Here is a 21,943-nt window from a genome sequence, read left to right on the forward strand (position 1 = left end):
ACTGTAACATATTGTTTCATATGATACAATAATATATCATATAAACCAATATCATATTATACAATATCGTATGATACGTTAATATATAATATAACAATATCATATATATTATACAATTACATCTGATATAATTGTATATTACAGAAACCAATATCATATTATATTATATCATGATACAATATTATAGATACAATATAATATCATATTAAATTGTATCATTTTATTCAATACTATACAGAACAATATCAAGATCATATCATAAAATATTTAAAAAAATGATACAATATCGTATTGCATCATATAACTTTTTCAATATAAAATATGATATTATATTGTATCATATTAAACAAAAGTGTTTCATATCATACAATACTTTATCATAGGAATCATGTTATATCATTTAACAACAACCACATCTTTCTATCAAGCAGGTTTGAGTGAGATTTGTTTAGCATCCTTGATAATGGAGATCAGGCTCTGCAAGCAACCTCTGCGTTTCATTTATAATATAGTTAAATCAACTTTGCAAGCTATCATCTATAAAACATGTGACCTGTTCCAAAAAACTAAACCTCATCCAGCATCCATAACCTATGGCTCAGATTCAGCATTCAAGCCTGTCAGGTGCATCAGTATCATAAGATGCATCACCCATGCAAGTTTGGTGAAGTTAGGACCAGTAATAACTAAGATATCATCATCAGAGGGCACCACCAATTAAAACCTTAACCACCTCCAGCATCCGCAACTTATGGCTCAGATTCAGCATCCATGCCTATCATGTGCATCTGTATCATAAGACACACCATCCATTCAAGTTTGGTGAAGTTAGGAATTGTAATAACTAAGATATATTTTTTAGCATCATTGATAATGGAGATCAAGCTCTGCATCTGAAGCTTCCTCTCCGATTCATTCATATTACAGTTTAATCGACTTTGCAAGTTTGAAATAGTACTATTATCTATGTAACATGTGACCTGTAAAAAAAACTTAACCTTATCCAGCATCCGAAACCTATGGCTCAGGCTCAGCATTCAAGCCTGTCAGGTGCATCAATATCATAAAACGCACAATCTGGTGAAGTTAGGACAAGTAATAACTAAGATATCATCATCAAAGGGCACCCGTTTCAAAAAACTTTAACCAGCTCTTAAAACCTTAACCTCCTCCAGCATCCGAAACCTATGGCTCAGATTCAGCATTCAAGCCATTCAGGTGCATCAGTATAATAAGACACACCATCCACACAAGTTTGATGAAGTTTGGACCAGGAGTAGCTAAGATATAATCATTAGAGGGCACCTGCTCAAAAAACTTTAACCAGCTCCAAAAACCTTAACCTCCTCCAGCATCCGAAACCTATGGCTCAGATTCAGCATTCAAGCCTGTCAGGTGCATCAGTTTCATAAGACGCACCAACCATACAAGTTTGGTGAAGTAAGGACCAGTAGTAAATAAGATATTATCATCAGAGGGCATCTGCAACAAAAATTTTAACCAGCTCTTAAAACCTTAACCACCTCTAGAATCTGAAACCTATAGCCCAGATTCAGCATTCAAGCCTGTCTGGTGCATCAGTATCATAAGACCCACCATCCATGCAAGTTTGGTGAAGTACGGACCAGCAGTAACTTAGATATTGCTATCAAAGGGCACCTGCAACAAAAACTTTAACCTGCTTCAAAAACCTTAACCTCCTCCAGCATCCGAAACCTATATATAGCTCAGATTCAGCACTCAAGCCTGTCTGGTGGATCAGTATCATAAGACACACCATCCATGCAAGTTTGGTGAAGTTAGGACCAGGAGTAACTTAGATATTGCTATCAAAGGGCACCTGCAACAAAAACTTTAACCTGCTCCAAAAACCTTAACCTCCTTCAGCATCTGAAATTTAGGACCCAGATTCAGCATCCAAGTCTTTCAAGTCCACAAGTAGGTCCAGATGCATCATCCAGGCAAGTTTGGTGAAGATAGGACAAGTAATAGCTTTAAGATACAGGACCTGCAACAAAAACTTTAACCAGGTCCGGACGCCGACGCCAAGGCCGAGGGTATAGCATAAGCTCCCCCCGACTTCGTCTCGGTGAGCTAAAAAGCGGTAACATAAATATAGTGTCTGTTTGGGTAACCGTTGAAATTGGCACCCCGAGAAAACCATTGTCAACCGACTCGAAGCGGAGATTGATAATGGTTTTCGAGGCGTGTCAATTTCAAAAATACAAAATTTCAAAGTCAATTTCAAAAATACAAAATTTTCAACATGTTGTAAATTTTTGTATTTACACCAACCCAGTAAATTTAAATCTACAACATGACAGTTCTAAATAAATCTCTTAACTGGTAAGTTTCTAAAATATTTCTGAACGTTTAGGTGTCATATTAAATTTTTTTTAAACAATAAAATAAATATGACACATAAACGTTCAGAAATGTTTTACAAACTTTACAATCAATTTTTGGCGTGTTTTTGGCCAATTTAAGAGATATTTTTAGAACTAAGGAGCATAACTCACACTTTGTTTACATTAGAAACGCCATTTTACCGCAATGCAATATGGAGCCAAAGACCCCGTTCTCGTAGTTAACTCCGTTTTCGGAGTCCCGACTAGACTTCTAACCAGATTATCTATATTCAGATATTTGAAATAAAAATGATACTTTGATTTTACATGTTTACTCTACCAGGTGAAGATTCACTTTGAATTGTTATATATCTGTATAATTGATCTGAAGTAAGATGATAATTTTTAGGCACATTTGGATGATTAAAAAAATAGAGCTACTTTTCAAAAAGTCAACAAAAAGCATTTGTAAACAAAGGCACAGAAATTAGATTACCATATCAGTTCGGAGGTTTCATCTAAAGGTACTAACTTACATTTTAAAGCAAAAACAAAACAAGTGATCCAGTTTCTTCATGTATTTGTGTCAATATTTATATAAAATACGAAAATTAGATGAACATCGTTTTAAATAATATCATCTGACTGTTCACTTACCCACTTTTTTTAAGGTTGACATCCTAGCCCATAAACTGACTTTCAAGCCCAGTCTACTTTCGATTTCCATAAATACGTCGGGTTCGAATAAGAATTGATTAAAAAAAAAACCGAGTACCGATTATAGTCACACTTTTAAAAGAGGTTCGCTCCTCTCTTTTTGGGTATCTATTTTATGTCACCTCTTATTTAAATATTTTGCATCATATATTGATTCTATTTGTATATCTATATTTTAAATACCAAAAAAAAAAACCATATTGAATAAAATTGTTAAAAGAAAATTTTATATTTACAGAATTTAGTAAAGGACTAACCTTTACATTTGCTGCTATATTCTGTGGCGGAAGGTTTTCAAGAATAAAAAAAACAATTTTCATAACTGAATAAGTTTTAGAGTCCTGCTACTTTAGCCTCCTAATTTTCAGCCCAAACTAATCTTCCAGATAGTTTGTGTATTACGATATATTCATGTTGTTCTGAAAAACATTTTTGAACTATGTTTTGGTGTTTCTATCGATATATTTTAGCATATTTAGCTTATATTTCATAGGAGTCAAGGAAAAATTAACTCCAATTTTTTTGAAGATCATGTCATATCTCAATTTTTTTTTTAGATGTGATTCCTATACTTTATTTATATGAGACCTTAAATGCACGTCTATTTGTATGCAAGGTTTTGGAAGGCTGGCATTACTATTACTTTTTTTTATTTGCGTTATAATTTGATTACTCCAACATTTTGAAACAATCTTTACATTTGCTGTTGTATTCATAATGTCCTGGCATTTGAAGTCATCAGAAAAGCAAGGTTTTTTAAACTTTGACTTGGATATAACTTTTATAGCCACTACACGTGTTCACTTCACACTGTATTGAAATCATAGAGTTCAAACTATACATATTTGTTTGATTTCTTCAAATAATCAATTTCCATACCAAATTAATGCAATAATTTCAGGAAAATTATCATTTCTGTTTGGGCCCCTTTATTTCTAAAAATGGCATTTAACATTTATTAACGAACCTCCAAACCGTCCATTAATGATACATGTAGTATTTCAAAATTATATCATTAATGGTAAAGTTTCATATCTTAATTCTCTCTTTCTCTTATTTCGTTTAAAGCATAAATATTAAAATTCTACTGTGTTTTTCCATTAAATTTTGTGATCTTTAAATGCCGTTAAATGCAACAACTAATCACTGCGTGTAAATTTACGTGTAATTACATAAGTAGTACCCAAACAATGATTTCTGTGTTATCGGTTAAAAAATATATTTCATAACTATTGTCAAAGCACCATGATTTACAATTATTCAACAAAAAGTTAATTTATTGTTAAAAGCAAAATGTCAAGAGTTAAATTTTTTTAATGGATTATATTTCCAAGCTTATCGATCTGACTCAACACTTCTATGTGATAACCAGTTTTAACCGGTTTTCATGAAACAGCTGTTCTTGCTGTTACTTATTTACTCCCAACGTGATCTGCTATCTACGAGGATTGTCCCAAAATAATGTAGACAGGACACATAATTTATAATCTGTTCACTGCAATTTCATTAGACTTCTGTGTTTTCTTCAATGACCCTTTAGCAAACAATGCTGAAAAGTTCAAATCTGTACTTTATTTATTTCTCGAGAAAATGAATAATTAGTAACAACAAGTTTTGTCAGGCGGCGCAATGTGCGACGTCGAAAATTTCCAGTTTTACGTTGTTGCTAAACCCTCCACATCGTTCACGATAACATTTACGTTTTATTTCAGAAAATGTCTTAGAAAAAATATTATCTTTGAACATGTACTCTGCGTGCACATTCAATATATATTTCTAGTTTTGTTTTGTTTTTTAATATTTTCTAAGTACAAACGATCTGTCGGCTCCAAACTCGCCCTGTATTACTTGTTGTCTAACGTCCGTCTTACCGAAATGTGTCGTTCAACATTTTGACGTCCATTGATATCGTTCGGGGTTTCTTTTTTCCACTTATTGTCATCATACTTGTTCAAATATTTTCAATGATGTTTAACTACTTATTCACAAAACGCATTTCTCATCGATTTTGTTAATTTCATTTACTTCCAAAGCCGCTTGGGATTTATTTCATGGTCTTTACAATATTGTATCAGTTACTGCTGCGCCGCCTTAAACGCTGACAACGTCATTTTATTACCAGTTAACTTTTCAACTTGTCACAAAACGCGCTATAAAATATTTAAAAGTTTTGTTATAGCCAAAACATTTTCTGAGTAAATGAAAGAATTATTATCAAATATCAGTGTATGTTTTATTTGAATTTTTTGATTCGAAAAGTACTTTTCCGCCCAATTTTCTATTCATTATGTTGATTTTAACTTTTTGTTTTTGACATTGCGCCGCATGTCGAATTTCTGATCTAACATGCTTTCATTTCACTAATTTAATCTCAAACAATATTCAATTTCTAAACATTATTTGAATGCAAATTTCTTGAACCCTATGTGGCACAAATTTCATCTTCCTTTGGCTTCGATTAACTGAATAACGCCACTTGTCTACGCTATTTTGGGACAACCCTCGTATATCGATTTATTTGAGAAAATAATTGATTTCATCAGTAAGAAAATGTAAATATAAGCATTAAATAATTTTTTTTTGACGTCGTCGTGACAATAACTGCCGTCAGTTGAGCAGACAAATTATCATAACGCGTTAACGCCCGTTCTTCAATTTGTCTGCCCACCTGACGGCAGTTATTGACACGGCGACGTCAAAAAAAAATCATTCAGTGCTACAATAAATAACTCCTAGCGTTTGTCACATTCTTTTAGGTCAAAAACTGGAATTTTCACTTCAACATTCAAAACGTTTACAAATACATGACGTAAGCTTTGTATACATCACAAAAAATTGTCTGCTCTGTTCTTCGCTTAAAACACTTCTACTGCCATTTTGGTGTGTGAATATATATATATATATATATATATATATATATATATATATATATAAATATATATATATATATATATATATATATATATATATATATATATATATATATATATATAACGGCTATATATATCATTAATGGTAAGAAATCACCGTCATACCATTAGTGGATACTGTCAGCATTTAAAAGTGCACTATGAAGATTAGCTATCAAATAATAATTTTTTTCTTGTGTTTCAGTTACGCCAAAACTACAGCCTCAACCAGTTTTAAACCTTGTTTACTATACCTATTTTAGATTACGTTAAAGTCCTTGCGGAGAGGACTAAAATAGGCATATCCTGGTGTCCAATCCTATTATGTACTTATTTGCATAATGAAATATTTGTTAAATTAATATAATTCCACATAAATAATGGATCAAAACAAAACTCCTTCAATGCCATCTTGAAATCCATAAAACCTCGTCAGTGTTGAGAAAGGTTGTTGAATGGCTTGTGAACATAAGATCGATGCTTTGCAAAATGGCATGCTATAATTTAACACATCGTATAATTTACATCATACCCAGAGCTCCTCGTCATAATTCAAACAATGTTTCTCCTTATAATAAGAAAATAAAAACTTCTTTAATGAGTTTTAATGATACAATTCAGTAAATCAAATCACTTTAAATCCTATGAAAGAAAGGCAACAAGAAAATCAATAACATAATCATATATAGAAGTGAATAACATCACTGAGAGATATAGACTGAGGTAAAAATAATTCAAAACACAATAATGCAGATAAAGTCATGTTTTGCTCTGTCATACAGAAAATCAAGATCAAAGAACTGATACAATAAAACCATGAGATCATAGCTGAGAATTTCAAACAAAAGATGCTACAGTTTCTGTACAAATCTTTGGTTAACATTGGATCCTAACTATAACATTGTCTTTGACTAGGAACATGTACATGCATACATACACGTATGTTATTGAAGGAGAAAGTTAATTCTAATCTAGCTTAGACCCTACTGACCAAACTCCTATCTAATTCACGCATTGAGCAATAATGATTTCAAGTTGGAATGAACCATTGCCAAATGCTTAGTTTATACCATGAAAAAGTTATACTTTTTCAAAGAAAACAAGATGGTATTTTCATAGTTAAAAACTATCAGACTATCATATGTATACTTGATAAGTAAAAAATAAAGATCACAGTTTCTCCATACATACAATATATTAGCTTGCAACATTAAACACTTTCTGTTATCACAGTATACAGGGCTTCAGAGTGATGAGCATTTATAACTAATGTTTTAAAACTTAACATAAAAAGCTGTTGGAAAATCTGGATATGGAATGTACCAGTCAATGTGGTAGCATTTATGTTTTGAGATTCTGAAGCCAAATAAACAGTCTGTTACCAAATGTTGCATTGCACCAACCAATAATTTCCACTAGCTACGTATATTTAGGAAAATGATTGGATATTAGCACATATGCATTGATGTCTTTCATCAAGAGTAAAACAATCCATTACAAAATGTTTCATTTTACCAAACAGTAATTTCAACAAACAATTTAGGAAAACGATTGGGTATTAGCACATATGCATTGATGTCATTCACCAAGAGTAAAAAAAATCATTACATACAGATATGTTCATTTGAGCAATCAGAGGAGTAAATTAACAATATTCAAATATAATTGATGTAAAAATTGTTCATTCAGACTTAAATTTTTGTATTTCCAAAACACCAACCATATTAATTTAATAGCCGAAATTCTTCTAAATAATTTAAGATATATATGTGCAATGACATGTACAAGCAGGGTAAAACAGGATGCATGATATTAAAAGTTAAGAAAAAGAGGTAGCATATAAAATCAGAATTGTATATTAATATCAAATGATAAACAGTCAGTTTGATTAGTATTCATTATAAAACATGTTTCAAAAATTATATGCTTACATAAATCAAACAAACTCCTTTTATTGTTAAAAGTTGCTGGTGAGTACATAACTTTTATAAATCACTAATAATTCTTCAATATGTAAAACGATCTCAAAGGATCAGATTAATTGTCCATTTTGATTCTGTTACCCCACACTAGATGCTAAAGACTCCTATCATCACCTGTTAATCCTACTTAAGGATCCTAAAAGGAAAATTTCTCCCATTCGGAGCCCTCTTTCTCAACTAACAACTGCATTGTCTTCTCCATCTCCTCTGGCCAGATTATGATGTCTTTACTGAGTTTATGATAGAGACTGGGCACTGACTTATGGCCACTGTCCGTCAAAGAGCCTGTCTCAGTCTCATAGTTGAATGCAATTCTTCCCGACACCTTTGTCAACTCTGCTAGTAGGTCAACCTTCTCTGGTTTTTGGTCCAACGTTTCCTTTATCTGTGCCACTAGGTTTGTGATCAGCCATCCTCCTTGCCTTTCTCTGTTGTAAGCCTCTTTTCCTATGAAGAAGAAAACGAGTTTGATTGGCAGTCATGCAAATAGAATACAGGAAATACATGTATACCAAAGTCTGATGTTAAATATTTCTACAACTTGACGGTTTATCATATGGGCATGTAATGTAATATGAAAGTATTTTGATCAAAATTGCATTGTATAAAACTTCATGTTTCATGTATACTAAATTTTTTTTTTATAGTTACAAAAATCATGTTTTAAGACTTATTAATAACAATGGTGTCAACAGCTACAATGTACAGTAGCATTAAATTGACTGCTTCAGAGATTACTTTTAAAATAAACACACACAAGATCTGCAAAAACTTATTTCTGCAGAAAATGTTTATCTGCAGTAGTGAACCCCTCTAGATCTCTCTTAGTTTTATACATTTCAATCAGACAAATTGATATCATGGCATCTTTAGGTATACAATTAGAATTTATTTTACATGTACATGTATATATGATTTTTTTTTCAGCCATACCGTACTACAGTTACAAAAATCTTCACAGTCTGAAAATGATAGTATCAAACACTACACATGTACTTTAACACCACCTTTTTAAGACAAATAAAGTCAATATGCCTTACCTGGTGCAGAAGCAAACATGACGAGTGAATCATTGGTGCATGGTGCAGGATCGCTTATTGAAGGCTCTGGGTAAAAGAAATCCAAGGTGTACTTTTCATATCCTTTACACAAAACCATTATTTCCTCAGTTTCCTGGGGTTTTAAGACATCACAGTTTAATGCTACCCTCAGTTTTTGGACCGCTTCAGAATCATCTTCAGATGCCAGTGATGGAGCATTGGTGTTTCTAAACCATGTCATATATTCACCGAATTGATCTATTTTGTACCGCTACAAGAAAAAAAAATCATAGTTAACTCTCGATCACCAAAATGAAGTGACACTTTGTATTAGATTCAATTACATATACACTGAAACACAAATGTATAAAAAGATAATCATAATGTATATTTTATATTTGCATGCATATGTATACATAACTACATAAACTGTATTGTATAGGTACCAGTTATACAAATTTAATTGTTAAATTATATACCGGGTATGTTTTGATATAATAAAATATATGAAATTTGACCAGTGAAAGCTGAAAAAATGAACAACAGGTTACATATCCTAAAGTAAATTGTTCATTATATAAAAGCCAGACTAAGTTATGAAATGTTTACTGAAAATATATTTTTTACAGAATTTCAAAACATGTACTGCTTATATCAAGTTACTTTTGATAACCACTGATATTACAGATTTTGACTTTTACTTACAGCTGTGATCTCACGGACTCTTTCTTCTTCATCTTCCTTTGAACGCTTGATAATACTCCGTTTAGCATCTGAAGTGTCTTTGAGTGGATCCCCCTTTGAGGCATCTTCAGAATCTGTTTCTGACTGTCTCTCTTTCGTCATATTTTCAGTTGAGTTGACAGAAAGAATCACTCCTTCATCATAATTGACATGATTTTCCACCCCAAAACGACTTCTGCATGCCTGAAATTTGCAGAGATTGCTGATAAAGCTATATAGTAAATTAAAAGAAATCTGTGATGACTTTTATTATTGATTAAAAAATAACATACCATTTATAACACATGGTTTAAAATCTCTATGGAAATGACAGATACAGTCACACTTATTCATTAACTTTAAACTTGGTCAGTTGGATACATGAGGCAAACTTGGTTATAATTAAGGAAGTTGTATATTTCTACATACATGTAGCTTAAAGTGTCTCAGAGGAAGTGGTCTATGTGCAATTGCTAATAGACTCAAGTGACTTAAAAATTAGGAGGTCTCTGACTATCAAACTGTCAATACCTTAGCTAGAATATTTGAATTCTATGACTCAACACCAAGATATCCGGATGTATTGACATAACATAACTGTGGTATCATGCTTAGAGAAAAAGGAAAATAACCTGAATGAAAAATGTGCAAGGTTTTTCGGTGAGAGCAGGGCAGCTACGGCGCCCAAACATCTGAATGATGTCCTTGGTCAACAGCGTCTGTCCATCGTGGAAGAACAGTTGATGCACCATTTCTTTCTTTGATCTTGTTTTACCAATGCCCTCTGATGGTTTAACCGGAGCACTGTTCTTTTCTTTAGTGATATCTGGTACTTCTTGCCCATGAGTACTTATTATCAGCACCAAAAAACTGGGCTTCAGCTTCTCACACCATTCTTTCCCTACGATTTCAAAATTGTCCAATACATGTATATGTTATTAAAGCATTCATCTAATGTAAATCAAATTATTTCATAATCAAGGTACATTGCTGGTGTATCTCAAATAATTGATAAAGAGTGTCTATGTTACCTCATAATTTATTAAATAAATATGCATAAAAGAATTAATTCAATATCTTTATATCTTTCATCAACTATTTCTTTTCATGACATGATGAAATATAATTTAGTGTACCATATATTTCAATGTTTCTTACCTTTTTGTAAAAATTCCAGAGCTTCTTGTTTTGTTGGGTTCGTCTTTTTCTTAACGAAACAACCTAGCCTCTCAAAAGCATCTTTGATTTTTCCAAACTCTGCAATTGAGGCATGTCTCTTCTCCAGTTGAACATTTTCATCCTCTGGATCAAATTCAAGTTCAACAATATACAGGCAGAGACCAGGAGTCTTGAGGTTGTAGCAATTAATGTCTTCTTGGTCTTCGTCTTCACTTGATGTGGAAGGAACAGTGAAACTAGCAAAGTAAAGGAAATCATTTTAAATATTTAAATCACTTTTTAACTTTCTGAAAATGCTACTATATATACACTTGTATATTGGCAAAAATGTGTCAAATTGAGTCCCTATATTACAATATACAAATACCTTCAAGTACTTTCAGATTTTTTGATAAAGGGGTTCCACAATATATATTATCAAGAATTCATATGAGCCTTAATTTTCAAAATATTAATTTGAAAAAAAAAATCAATTATGGTTTAAATTTATTCATTTCTGAAAAGTGTTTAATCTAATACGTAATTTTATAAAATCATTGCTGTTTTTGAGGTCTGAATATGAAAACCCCCCCAGCAATAATTGTTTTATTAAATGATTCAGTGATATATTGATACAAACATATAAAATCGAGTATTATCAAGCGAAAATTTTAGTTTGAAGCAATAACAAAACAAATTGCGTAACACAATCTTTTTTCAGTCCAATGTGGAGATAATCATATGTTATATTGACCTCATAGGTCAGATGCAGATTAATGTAATGTTTTAATGTTTTATTTTTTCTAGATTGTTGGATATTAGCTAATCAGAGAGCTAAGAATTCATCAATCATATAATAATATAGTATATCATCTATTATATAAAGATCATGCTGTACTGTATTGAATGTTGTGCATTAAAAATCTTATAACCCTTCCACCCTATAAACATGTACAAATGTGGAATTTCATTAAGTCCCAATGTATAATTTTGAGAAGCCATTGTTATAATATAAATAGAATTGTGTACTATGCAAAACAATTTGAATCACAGTTAGCATTTTCATCTATTAATATATACATGTACATGTAAATATGCATGAAAGCCATGGTGTTTTAACATACTCTGGCTCTTGGGTATCTGATGTATTTCCTTCATCAGCTTTGGAATTTCCAGAGTGGCTTTCAGTAGCCATGTTGTTTTTCTCCTCTTCTGTACTCACAGGATGTGTCCATTTTGGCTCAATGCTAACTACTGGAGTCTGCACTGGTGTGGAGTTTGGTGTACCATTATCAATCGTGTCCAAACAAGGCTCTTCGGGACACAGTTGATTGGTAAACTTCTCAACAATTTCTTTGGCTAATCTGTTAACTGTGTTAGGTGTGTGGTCTTCAAGTGACTTCAGCATATGACAGACTTTTGATGATATACTCTGACTACCAAGGTATTTACTGAATTCCTTTTCTTTAATTTCTTCATTTTTGTTGGTATTAATTCCAACAACCAGGATGAAATTGTGGCTTTTATTTGCAGTATCATCATTTTCATCATCATCTTCATCTAAAAGTTCTAAGAGGAGGAAGAAAATGACCATTTAGTTTACATTAAGTATCAGAAGATACAATACAGCAATGTCATGGGCTTAAAATGCTTAAGATACTGATGTTTGAAAATTTGAAAATGTTATTGGCATTTGGCAAAATGTAAAATATTAAACCATCCCCTGTCTAAACTAAGATAATGGTGCACATGTTGCTTCTAAAATTCTAACACACAAACCAAAAACTATAAGCTTTAAAAGTGAAGCTCCAAAAAAAAACCTCAGGTTGACGGACTGTAGCGCAACAGTTCCACTCCTACAAAAAACTGCACAGTATATCTATTGCACACAAAACGTTGTGCGCTGTTTTGGATTTATCGATCTTATCAAGGAATATATTCTGTGAAAACTTTAAAACCAAAAAAATTTCTTAGAGGCATTTTACTTTAGATTGTCATTACTTTACTCGCCTCTAGATATCTATTTAGTACAAATAACACCCTCACAAGCCTTGTAAATTGAAATGGTGTGGTTTGTTTACAGATAAAAATGGCAACTCTTGATCCTGAAGTGAATCTAACATACTTCACTTAACAAGTTACCCAGGTCGATTAAGGTGTTTAGAAAAATGTTTGAGTAAGTAAAGTGGTCAATCGGTAGTAAATTCTCATAGGAATTTATTGACATGAAATTATTTTCAGAATATATTCAAAAATTAGTTTGATGAGTCCAAATCTGTGCCCAACATTTTGTGCACAGTAAATAAACAATTTTTTGGTACCGATGGAACTGTATTTCCACAGTCCATCAATCTGAATTTTCCATAGAGCTATATACAGTTCTGCAGTTAGAAAATATCAGATTTCCAGGAGCATGTTGAAAATTAAATTTTAAAAAATTGTTACCTTCAAGTTTATTAGGAATCTTGTTTGATGTTTCATTCCAGAAAGTTTTCCAGTGGACATCATCAACAATTACTATAAAGGAATCTGCATTGCCAATGCGTTTTACGATAAGTTTGCCGGTATGAGTAAGTTTATCTGAAGAAAAAAATATTTACTATCAATAAAAGAATTGATAGATTGGAAAAAATAATCAATGTTAAAATTTTTCAAAATGTATTAGGATCATATGAATTTATATTAATAAGTATATATTTACATCTACCAAATATGTTTCCCTCTAATTCTTACGGAAACTTTAGTTCATTCATAGCTCTTAAGAAACTAACGGGACTAATATCTACACGACACGTTTATAGATCTTTCGTAGAAACCTACAGCGACTGAAACTGACAGGAAATTGACAGGGCAGGACTGAAATCTACATGCCCTATTTATCGATTGGTCAAAACCGACAGCGACCTTATCAAGAAAAATCATAGACTGCATGAAATAATCATGATGGTGTCAGACTCAAACTACAAAAGGAGATGATTTGGCAGGTTTATTTTAGCTATAAATGTAATGAATATGTAAATAAAAAGTAACTTAGTTAATTTATCTTACTTTTTACTATCAATTTACATGTAATTGTTACTTAAAAGAAAGAAAAAAATTACATTACACATTAACGCGGATTATGTGATTTTTTTCTGCAATGTAGCCACTTTCATATATCCTGCATGAATCACCAAAGGAAGCGTTTTGTGGTTTGAATATTGACATTTAGATGAAAGGGGAAATGAGGGATTTACATACACGACATACACAAGTGGTACTTGCTAATTTACAATACAAGGATATTAAAGAACATTTCTCATATTTCTGTTGTATGAAATGTATAAATTCTAATATATTATATAAAAAAAACCTCAAAATGCATTACATATATTGTTGAACTTAACTAGATGACATTCAATTGTCAATAAGTTGAGTTGGTTTTTAGATTGGATCAATTGGGTACAATATGAAAAGTTTCAATGTCCTACAAAATATTGGTTGTAATTTTTCTCTATTAGTGTCTGTGCATTTACCTGCTGTTGTGTTTTTCTCCTCAATCCCATGAGTGATAACTTTATCCTTGCCAAGGTGTGCAACTATTTCTTCACTTAACAGAGTACAAGTTCTATTTTCTACGTATAGTAATCCTGAAATTCATTCAATTTAAACTATTAAGAGATATTACAAAATTAATGTAAGTGAATGAGGAGAATCAACATTACTACATGTACCATGAATGTAATGTAGTCAATAAAGTATTAAATAAACTGGTACATGTTTGATCAAAATGTCTTACCTGCAAACATTGTTTTTTGAGGATACAGATGATATTAATAAACACTAGAGCAATTTTAGCATAATAGTTTTAATATTTTCTTGTCATCTATGATGCATACTTTCAGTTTCATTGTCATTAAATTAAAAAAACCCATCTAGACATGTATATAAATCTATTTCTATTGATTATGTCATGACATATGATCTACATGAAATTATGCAGGCAGTACTGAACTATGATATCAATACACTATCAGGAAACCTTTAGTGTAAGCAGTAAACAATAAATGTTATTATATTTGAACATTGACAGCTGCCTTAGGTATTGTTTAAACAATACAGGTACCGGTAATTTCATTCAATTTCCCTCACACTATCATTTTATATCTATTTTATATCTATATCAGAAAAAGTACAAGTATTAATAATACATTAAAACTAAACTGAGTCGCAAATCAATAAAACACACAATTATTACCGGTAAGTCATATGATATAGATCGAAGGAAATATTTAAAATTTAAAGTAAATATGATTGATTGGATAGAGTGTTGAGCTAAACAACTATGCGAAGAAGACTAGGATTAAGCCCAAATGTCCACAGGGGCACTAAACGGAAAGAAATAAATCAAAGGAGACCAAACTAGTTCATCAAATCAATAACTTACATAGGGTAAAAACACACATATATACAACATAACCACATGCACAGCATGAGAGCATGCGTTAATAATTAAGTTAATTAACACATTTCATTGTACATGTATGTATTCAATGCAGTTACTAGCTAGTAAAAATTAAAAAGTATATGTTCTAGTGATATCACAATGAATGTTAACGAATCATTTATATACACTGTATTGTGCCAAAGTCTACCAACAATATCATGGATCGGAATGATCTTAATACATATCACCATTAGTTTCCATGGAATTACCTAATCCTGATTTCCAGGTATGCTTTTTATCTTATAATTTCTATGGTGCAGCAATGTTGAATTGCTCTATGTATAAAAAAATTTTCACAAAAGAAATTAACATATATATAATAGCAACATTCTTATTTTAAGTATAACACATAACTGTTATTTATAAGGACTATGTGTGGTATTATGCAATTTTTGCCCCCCAAATTAACGTTTTTAGAAAGCTTTAAAAATAAGGTAGAAGATATTTGAAATCATATCAGAAATAAGTGTGTAAAAGGTTGTCTCCACAGTGACGTTATAATGTAGAAATGACATCATGAAGATTGTCTTAATTTGATAAATTGATGTTTTGTAGCAAAATATGGGTGTTTTCCGAATGTTTTTCGACTGGGAAACATCGAGCGTAGGCTTGCTCAAGTATAGTTTTAGTATGTTTGTATATTTATATAAAGAAAACCACATCTTAAAATCGTACTTGAGCAGACCTGCGCTCTATACTTCCGAATGCAAAATATAAATAAAAAATGACGATATTTTCATTTGTTTGCAAAAGTGCGGGAATTTGGTCATTTAAGTGACGTCATAGATAAACAGCAACTGAGCAATGATGACTAAAATCAAAATTAAAGTGATACTCGCATCCTCTGTACCAGGCTTGGGGCAAATTACATTGTAAAGTAATGCATTACATTATTATTACTTCATGAATTTAGGCATTAAATTACCATTACCATTACTTGATTTTCTTAAAGTAATGCATTACATTACCATTACATGAGTAAAGTAATGCATTACCATTACCATTACTTTGCTTTAAAAAAGTAAAGCTAATAAAGAGTTTTTGCTAATGTTTCAAATATAAAACACTCTTTAACATATCTACAGGTTCATGTTCAGTATCAGGTTCAAATTCAATGACTTTATATACAAGAGTCATTCTTTTTTTGCTTAATATATAATAATCTTGTGGCATTATGAACAACATATTACATATTAAGTAAAAAGATATTTATAGACATTTGGCATGATAAAATGTCAGATATGATAGATATAGAGACACAGAATTCGTGCATAATAGAAAACTATTTATGGAATAGTGTTGCGGTTATTAAAAAGCTAAATAGAGATACATGTATTTCCCCAGATAACACAAATCTTTATAATTTTGTATTAATTTAGAGACAGAGGGTTTTTCCCAGTTATATTTCTTAATATTTTTTAATCGGATTTCTTTATGCTGAGGACACTTTAAGACAAAAGATTACTGTTGCACTTTATGATCAAAGTTTCGAAGGTTTCATCTTTTAACTGCATCCTATTAGTTTGAAAATCTTCCCAGCTATACTAAATAAACGTTCTACAGGTGCAGTGGAAGCTGAGACTGAAAGATTGTTTGAAATCTTTAACCTAGGATATCTTAAGTGAAACAATAGAAAATATACATGAATCTTGTGTTTTCTTTCAGTCCAAACTAATGTACTTAATATACATGTACAACAGAGAGAGAGAGAGAGAGAGAGAGAGAGAGAGAGAGAGAGAGAGAGAGAGAGAGAGAGAGAGAGAGAGAAATTATTTTTAAATGGGTTATGATATTGAAAGTGATTTTGATTTTCATCATGGATGGACAGTGCATTCATTTTGCCCTTAAAGGTGCATGTATGTCCCCTATTCTATTGGGACATGGCATAGGGAAGGGGGTTAGGGTGTTTTGTTTTGATACTTATGTTATCCTGGGGGCATAGTGTGTTGTTGACACATCTTTATTGAAGTGCTAACTAATTAGAGTAAATTGTTTAAATGATTTAAAACTCTTAAAAACAACACTCATAAAAATGCTATGAAACTGTGTTGTTATATCTAGTAATATGAATAATTTAAAAATGAAATTTTATATATCTTTTTTAATACAACTAAAAAATTTTTATTTCAAGAATTATTTCTTTCTTCTTTATAATAAAGTTAATCAAATTCAATTTTAGCTATTTATTTATTAATCACATTTCTTAAAGTGAACATGTATAAATAAGCATAGTAATGCAAAGTAATGCCATGTAATGCCAGCATTACACTAAATTTTGGAAAGTAATGAATTACATTAGCATTACTTGTAATGCTAAATTTGTGGCATTACACATTACTAGCATTACTTTGAAAACATGTAATGCATTGCAATGCATTACCATTACATTTAGCATTACCCCAAGCCTGCTCTGTACAATGATTTATGAAGATTTGATTTTTACACGACACTATTTAAGAAACTGGTTAAAATTGGGGGCAGATATTTGACCACACCGCACATAGTCCTTTGTCAAACTTGTTATGCATCCTACTTACTTACTTCATGATGTACTTATATACTTATGTCATCATAGTCAATTAATGATTATTATGCAAGTTGACATAAAATTACAGATAAATGACCAAATATTTATGATAGAAAAAGCTAACATAAAAATGTTACATGTACACCATAAACAATGATAATCATTAAAACAAATTGAATTTTGTTGCTATAACAGTATTGAGATATTTGTTTATCTGTTAATAATTGAATACAAAATACCTATTAATATGACCCTGCCATTAAAATGATGCTATTTAGATTATCTACATGTATATTCAAATATCTGAAATGAAAGTGAAACTTGGATTTTACTGTGCCAGGTGTAGTAAGGTGTAGATATAATGATCAGATGATCTGACGTCAGATTATAATTTTAAGCACATTTCGTTGATTAAATGAATAAAAATACTTTTCAATAAATCAACAAAGGATATTTGTAAACAAAGGCAAAGACATTAGATTACCAAATCAGGCTTGTGAAGAGAAAAGTTTCAAAATGTTAAACATTGTTAAAGTTTTATTATCTATGGTACAGTACTCTTATTTAAAAGCAAAAACAAAACAAGTGATCCAGTTTCTCCATGTGTTTGTGTCAATATTTATGCAAAATATGAAAATTAGTTAAACATTGTTTAAAATAATATCATTTGACTGTTCACTTACCCACTGACATCCTGGCCCATATACTGACCTACATGCCAGACTACTTTCTGTTTCCATGAATATGTCGGGTTCGAAGAAGAGCATTCGGATTACCTCGCCTTTTCCTTTACTTGGTCTAAAAAAGCCGAGTACCGATTGGTCACACTAAATCACGAACGAGAGCGAGAATGTCCATAAATTATACTAAAGCCCGATTTTCTTCATCAATATCGATAAATAATAATGACTCTGAAAATAAAGATAAATTTATATAAACTATAACTAAATAGATCAACAGATATCTTCTCTAACAAATACCAAACCCCTTCCCCTCAATCATATATTTCATTATTTCATAGAACGTGGGCACTGCAGTGCAGACCTGGGGACGAAACAACTTGTCTTCTGGATAACTGACGAATGGGGTTTCATACACTCTGATCGGGGACAGGTTAATTTGTAGGTGTCATCAAGCGGGTGAACACAACGGTAGGCAAATTCCTGTGAATATATGTAGCTATAAAAGATCTACAATTTATACATACAAAGTTTGTATGTACTAATGTAGGTCAAATTTTTTTTTTGTTGACCATCATTTTTTTTCTCCAGGGAAATAATACAGATAAGTGCATTCATAAACAGACTACAATCATTTTAATATTTGGTTGGCGTTTTCTTATCTTAACTTTATATTCGCTTGTATGGCGAGCCATGTATGAGCAAATTCAGCAACTTTTATTATTTTACATCACAAAGTTTACCTGAGTGAAAATCTTGTGTGTAGAATTATTTGAAACAAATCAATGCAGCAAATATATATAAAGCAGTAAAAAGTTGGATTGCTATCCTCAATTGATATAGAATTGATTTATTTTAAAGTAAATCCAGAAAAGTATGAGCGAATCATACATGTATATATACTTCTAAGTTGAAGGGGCTATCGAGTATATTTATGTATATTTCACCAAGTCCAATATCTGTCGTATTTTTACAGATGTTTGTGGATAATAACATATTTGACCAAGACTGGGTGTTCAGCCAATTATACATATCTGCCGTAAACTTTGACATATGATATTTTTGGCCATAAAATATTATTTTAAAGTAAAGAAAAAATCCAATCATTTAAACTTTGAAATTTAAGCATTTCATTTACGATACATAAGTACGGAGAAAAATATATTAGCCTAAAAATGGCAACTACCATCATAATTACTGCTACATGTACCTTCACAGCCCTACTGTATGAATCACTATAGAAAGAATTTAACCGAATTACATCTCCTTAGTCTATGAATCAGTATCAACTTGACGGGTTTTTATAACGGTTGGAAAATCCCCTTCAAAGTTTTGAATTGTTCTGATGAATTTATGTTTTCTATGTACTTTTTACATCATCCACAAAATTTTATAAATGTAAAATTTGACCAAACATCTTAAATCATGCGATGCAGAATAGGTTTCGATTATTTTGAATCATACCCTCAGTCTGACATGCATTTTTCAAACCGAGGATTTTGGATCTGAATCCCTTGTCTTAAATATCAGATGCAAAAATTATCTAAATTATTATTTATAAACAATAAGTGATTCATGCGGGATATGAAGGTAGCGACATTGTAGAAAAATACATAATCCGCATTATACTGTAGTTGGTTATGTATACTCTGCATTGATCGCTCATACGTTCAAAACCCGCATGAATCATCAAAGAAAGCATTGTATTGCTTATATTTACATCCTTTTTAAAGCAAATTAATGAAAAAATCAATTGATCGTAAAGAGTAAGTAAAAGTAACTAAAACATCGTTAATTATGTACAACAGTACGTTAGACAAACGAAATAGCCAAGTCATGTTATATGGGAGTATGAGTCTGACATTATCATGATTATTTCGAATCGGGCAGTCATGCAGTGATTTTCTTAGGGTGCTGAAGGTTTCGACCAATTGATAAATGGTTAGAACTGGATTGTATATATTTCAGCTCTGTCAGTTTCTTTAGAGTTGTGAGTTACAATCAATTTCCGTAAGAAATAGAGAGATTCATATTTGGTGGATGTAAATTAATGTAAACAAATGATTCTGTCATAATCCGAGAGCTTGCATTCTCTTTTTTTTTCAGCATGTCCGTGCGATCTGCCATAAGCACTATTATGAGAGCCATAAGAGTCACAGAATTTGGTGGACCTCAGGTGTTAAAACTAGAAACAAATGTGCCCGTGCCAAGACCTTCGGAGGACCAGGTATACAATGCATGCAGTGTTTTCTCATCTATCTGAAAACCAGACCCATATAAGGTCAATACTGGAATTGTTTACAGTATTGTATACTTTTATCGGTGAATTTTTCTGGAAGATTTGATTGTTACGTTCATAGTCTGATAAACTACAATAGAAAGAATTTTAGAGTTTACATGTACATATATATTTCTGCGAATCTCTTAATTCTATCTATTCTACCCTTTGTTCGGTTATTTGTTCATTTGCGGGCAAATTGCACTACACTTTAAATTTCATTCGTTAAAATTGATAAATCATGTTTTGTTTAAAGACTTAAACATAGACTATTAACTGCTTATCAGTTTTCAGAAGAAATGCCGAAGAAAATAAAGACTAAGTATTCTCAGGATAGCATAGTACTTAGTTCTTTGGTTTAATTCTTATAGGTTTTAATTAAAGTTCACGCCGCAGGTATCAACCCCGTGGATACATACATCAGGTCGGGAACCTACGCCGTGAAACCCACACTGCCCTACACCCCCGGGAAAGACGTAGCTGGGGTGGTGGAGGAAGTGGGTTCAAAGGTCAAACATCTCAAGGTAACGAACTCGCATAAAGGTGGGCACTAGTATATGAAGGATGAAAAAAATCAAGTCTCTTGTTAGGATATATCTTGCATATAAGTGCAAAAATGTCAAAATTGAATGTTTTAATGCTCCAATTAAATGAAAATGCACCCTTTGCAGAGACTCTCTGCATGAAGCATCTGAATACGCTGGATTTGCAATTTGCATGCCTCGCATGTTTGTATTTAGTATTTGTGTACAATGCTGATGAACATAATTGCTCAAAGTTGAAATAAATGATAATGATACTTGAATTGCAGCCATTTTAACGGGACGTGGAACTTTTGGTTTGTTATCTAGTTCATGCAGCAAAACAAGTTAATATTGATGCTGGCATCAAGTGAAATATGCACTGATTACTAAGGACACGCCTACGACAGAATTCTATTTAAAGCAAGCAATGGTCATGTTAAAGTGGCTCTACGAAGGAAGTATCATAATGACTAAACTACGGCAATGAAAATTAATAATAAATCGATTAAAATAACCAAAAGTCTGGTTTTCCATGGATTTTGTCAGAACGGTAAATCAGGTTGTATATAGG

The 21,943-nt window shown here is 31.6% G+C and overlaps 3 protein-coding genes across 6 annotated transcripts in view; 1 reads left to right on the forward strand and 2 right to left on the reverse strand.

Annotated features, from left to right (window-relative positions):
• LOC128155499 (uncharacterized) overlaps positions 1-3,088 on the reverse strand; it is a 36,961-nt gene extending 33,873 nt beyond the window's left edge. For 2 of the 3 annotated variants that reach the window (XM_052817233.1, XM_052817234.1), the window contains exon 1: positions 3,006-3,088. In XM_052817233.1, the coding sequence (XP_052673193.1) occupies positions 3,006-3,075 (70 nt within the window). In that variant the 5' untranslated portion in view covers positions 3,076-3,088. The remainder of the gene's footprint in view (positions 1-3,005) is intronic. The other variant, XM_052817235.1, reaches the window with a different exon arrangement.
• A 3,476-nt stretch (positions 3,089-6,564) lies between these two features.
• On the reverse strand, positions 6,565-18,728 carry LOC128191522 (uncharacterized). Of its 2 annotated transcripts, none has more exons than XM_052863632.1 (9): positions 18,574-18,728; positions 14,393-14,506; positions 13,323-13,457; positions 12,002-12,446; positions 10,878-11,134; positions 10,352-10,620; positions 9,702-9,923; positions 8,997-9,267; positions 6,565-8,403 (listed from the first exon to the last, which is right to left on the reverse strand). In XM_052863632.1, the coding sequence occupies exons 1-9, from the start codon at positions 18,581-18,583 to the stop codon at positions 8,093-8,095; spliced, it is 2,034 nt and encodes a 677-aa protein (XP_052719592.1). In that variant the 5' UTR covers positions 18,584-18,728; the 3' UTR covers positions 6,565-8,092. The 2 variants fall into 2 exon arrangements, with proteins under 2 accessions (XP_052719592.1, XP_052719593.1); XM_052863633.1 differs by lacking the exon at positions 18,574-18,728 and adding an exon at positions 14,656-14,967.
• Positions 18,729-18,855: 127 nt separating this feature from the next.
• The window catches only part of LOC128191520 (collagen alpha-2(IV) chain-like), a 36,256-nt gene continuing 33,168 nt past the window's right edge, over positions 18,856-21,943 (forward strand). Inside the window, exons 1-3 of the mRNA XM_052863624.1 lie at positions 18,856-19,003; positions 20,677-20,797; positions 21,220-21,372. Coding sequence (XP_052719584.1) covers positions 20,678-20,797; positions 21,220-21,372 — 273 coding nt within the window. The 5' untranslated portion in view covers positions 18,856-19,003; position 20,677. The remainder of the gene's footprint in view (positions 19,004-20,676; positions 20,798-21,219; positions 21,373-21,943) is intronic.

This window comes from Crassostrea angulata, chromosome 7, assembly GCF_025612915.1.
Source record: "Crassostrea angulata isolate pt1a10 chromosome 7, ASM2561291v2, whole genome shotgun sequence".
NCBI lineage: Eukaryota > Metazoa > Mollusca > Bivalvia > Ostreida > Ostreidae > Magallana > Magallana angulata.

Bases quoted from the DNA above. Each gene is read 5' to 3' on its own strand.
- LOC128191522 (XM_052863632.1), bottom strand. The intron at 12,447-13,322 runs GTAACAATTTTT...TCCTCCTCTTAG, and splicing joins GATTCCTAATAAACTTGAAG to AACTTTTAGATGAAGATGAT. The intron at 10,621-10,877 runs GTAAGAAACATT...TTGAAATCGTAG, and splicing joins TCTGGAATTTTTACAAAAAG to GGAAAGAATGGTGTGAGAAG.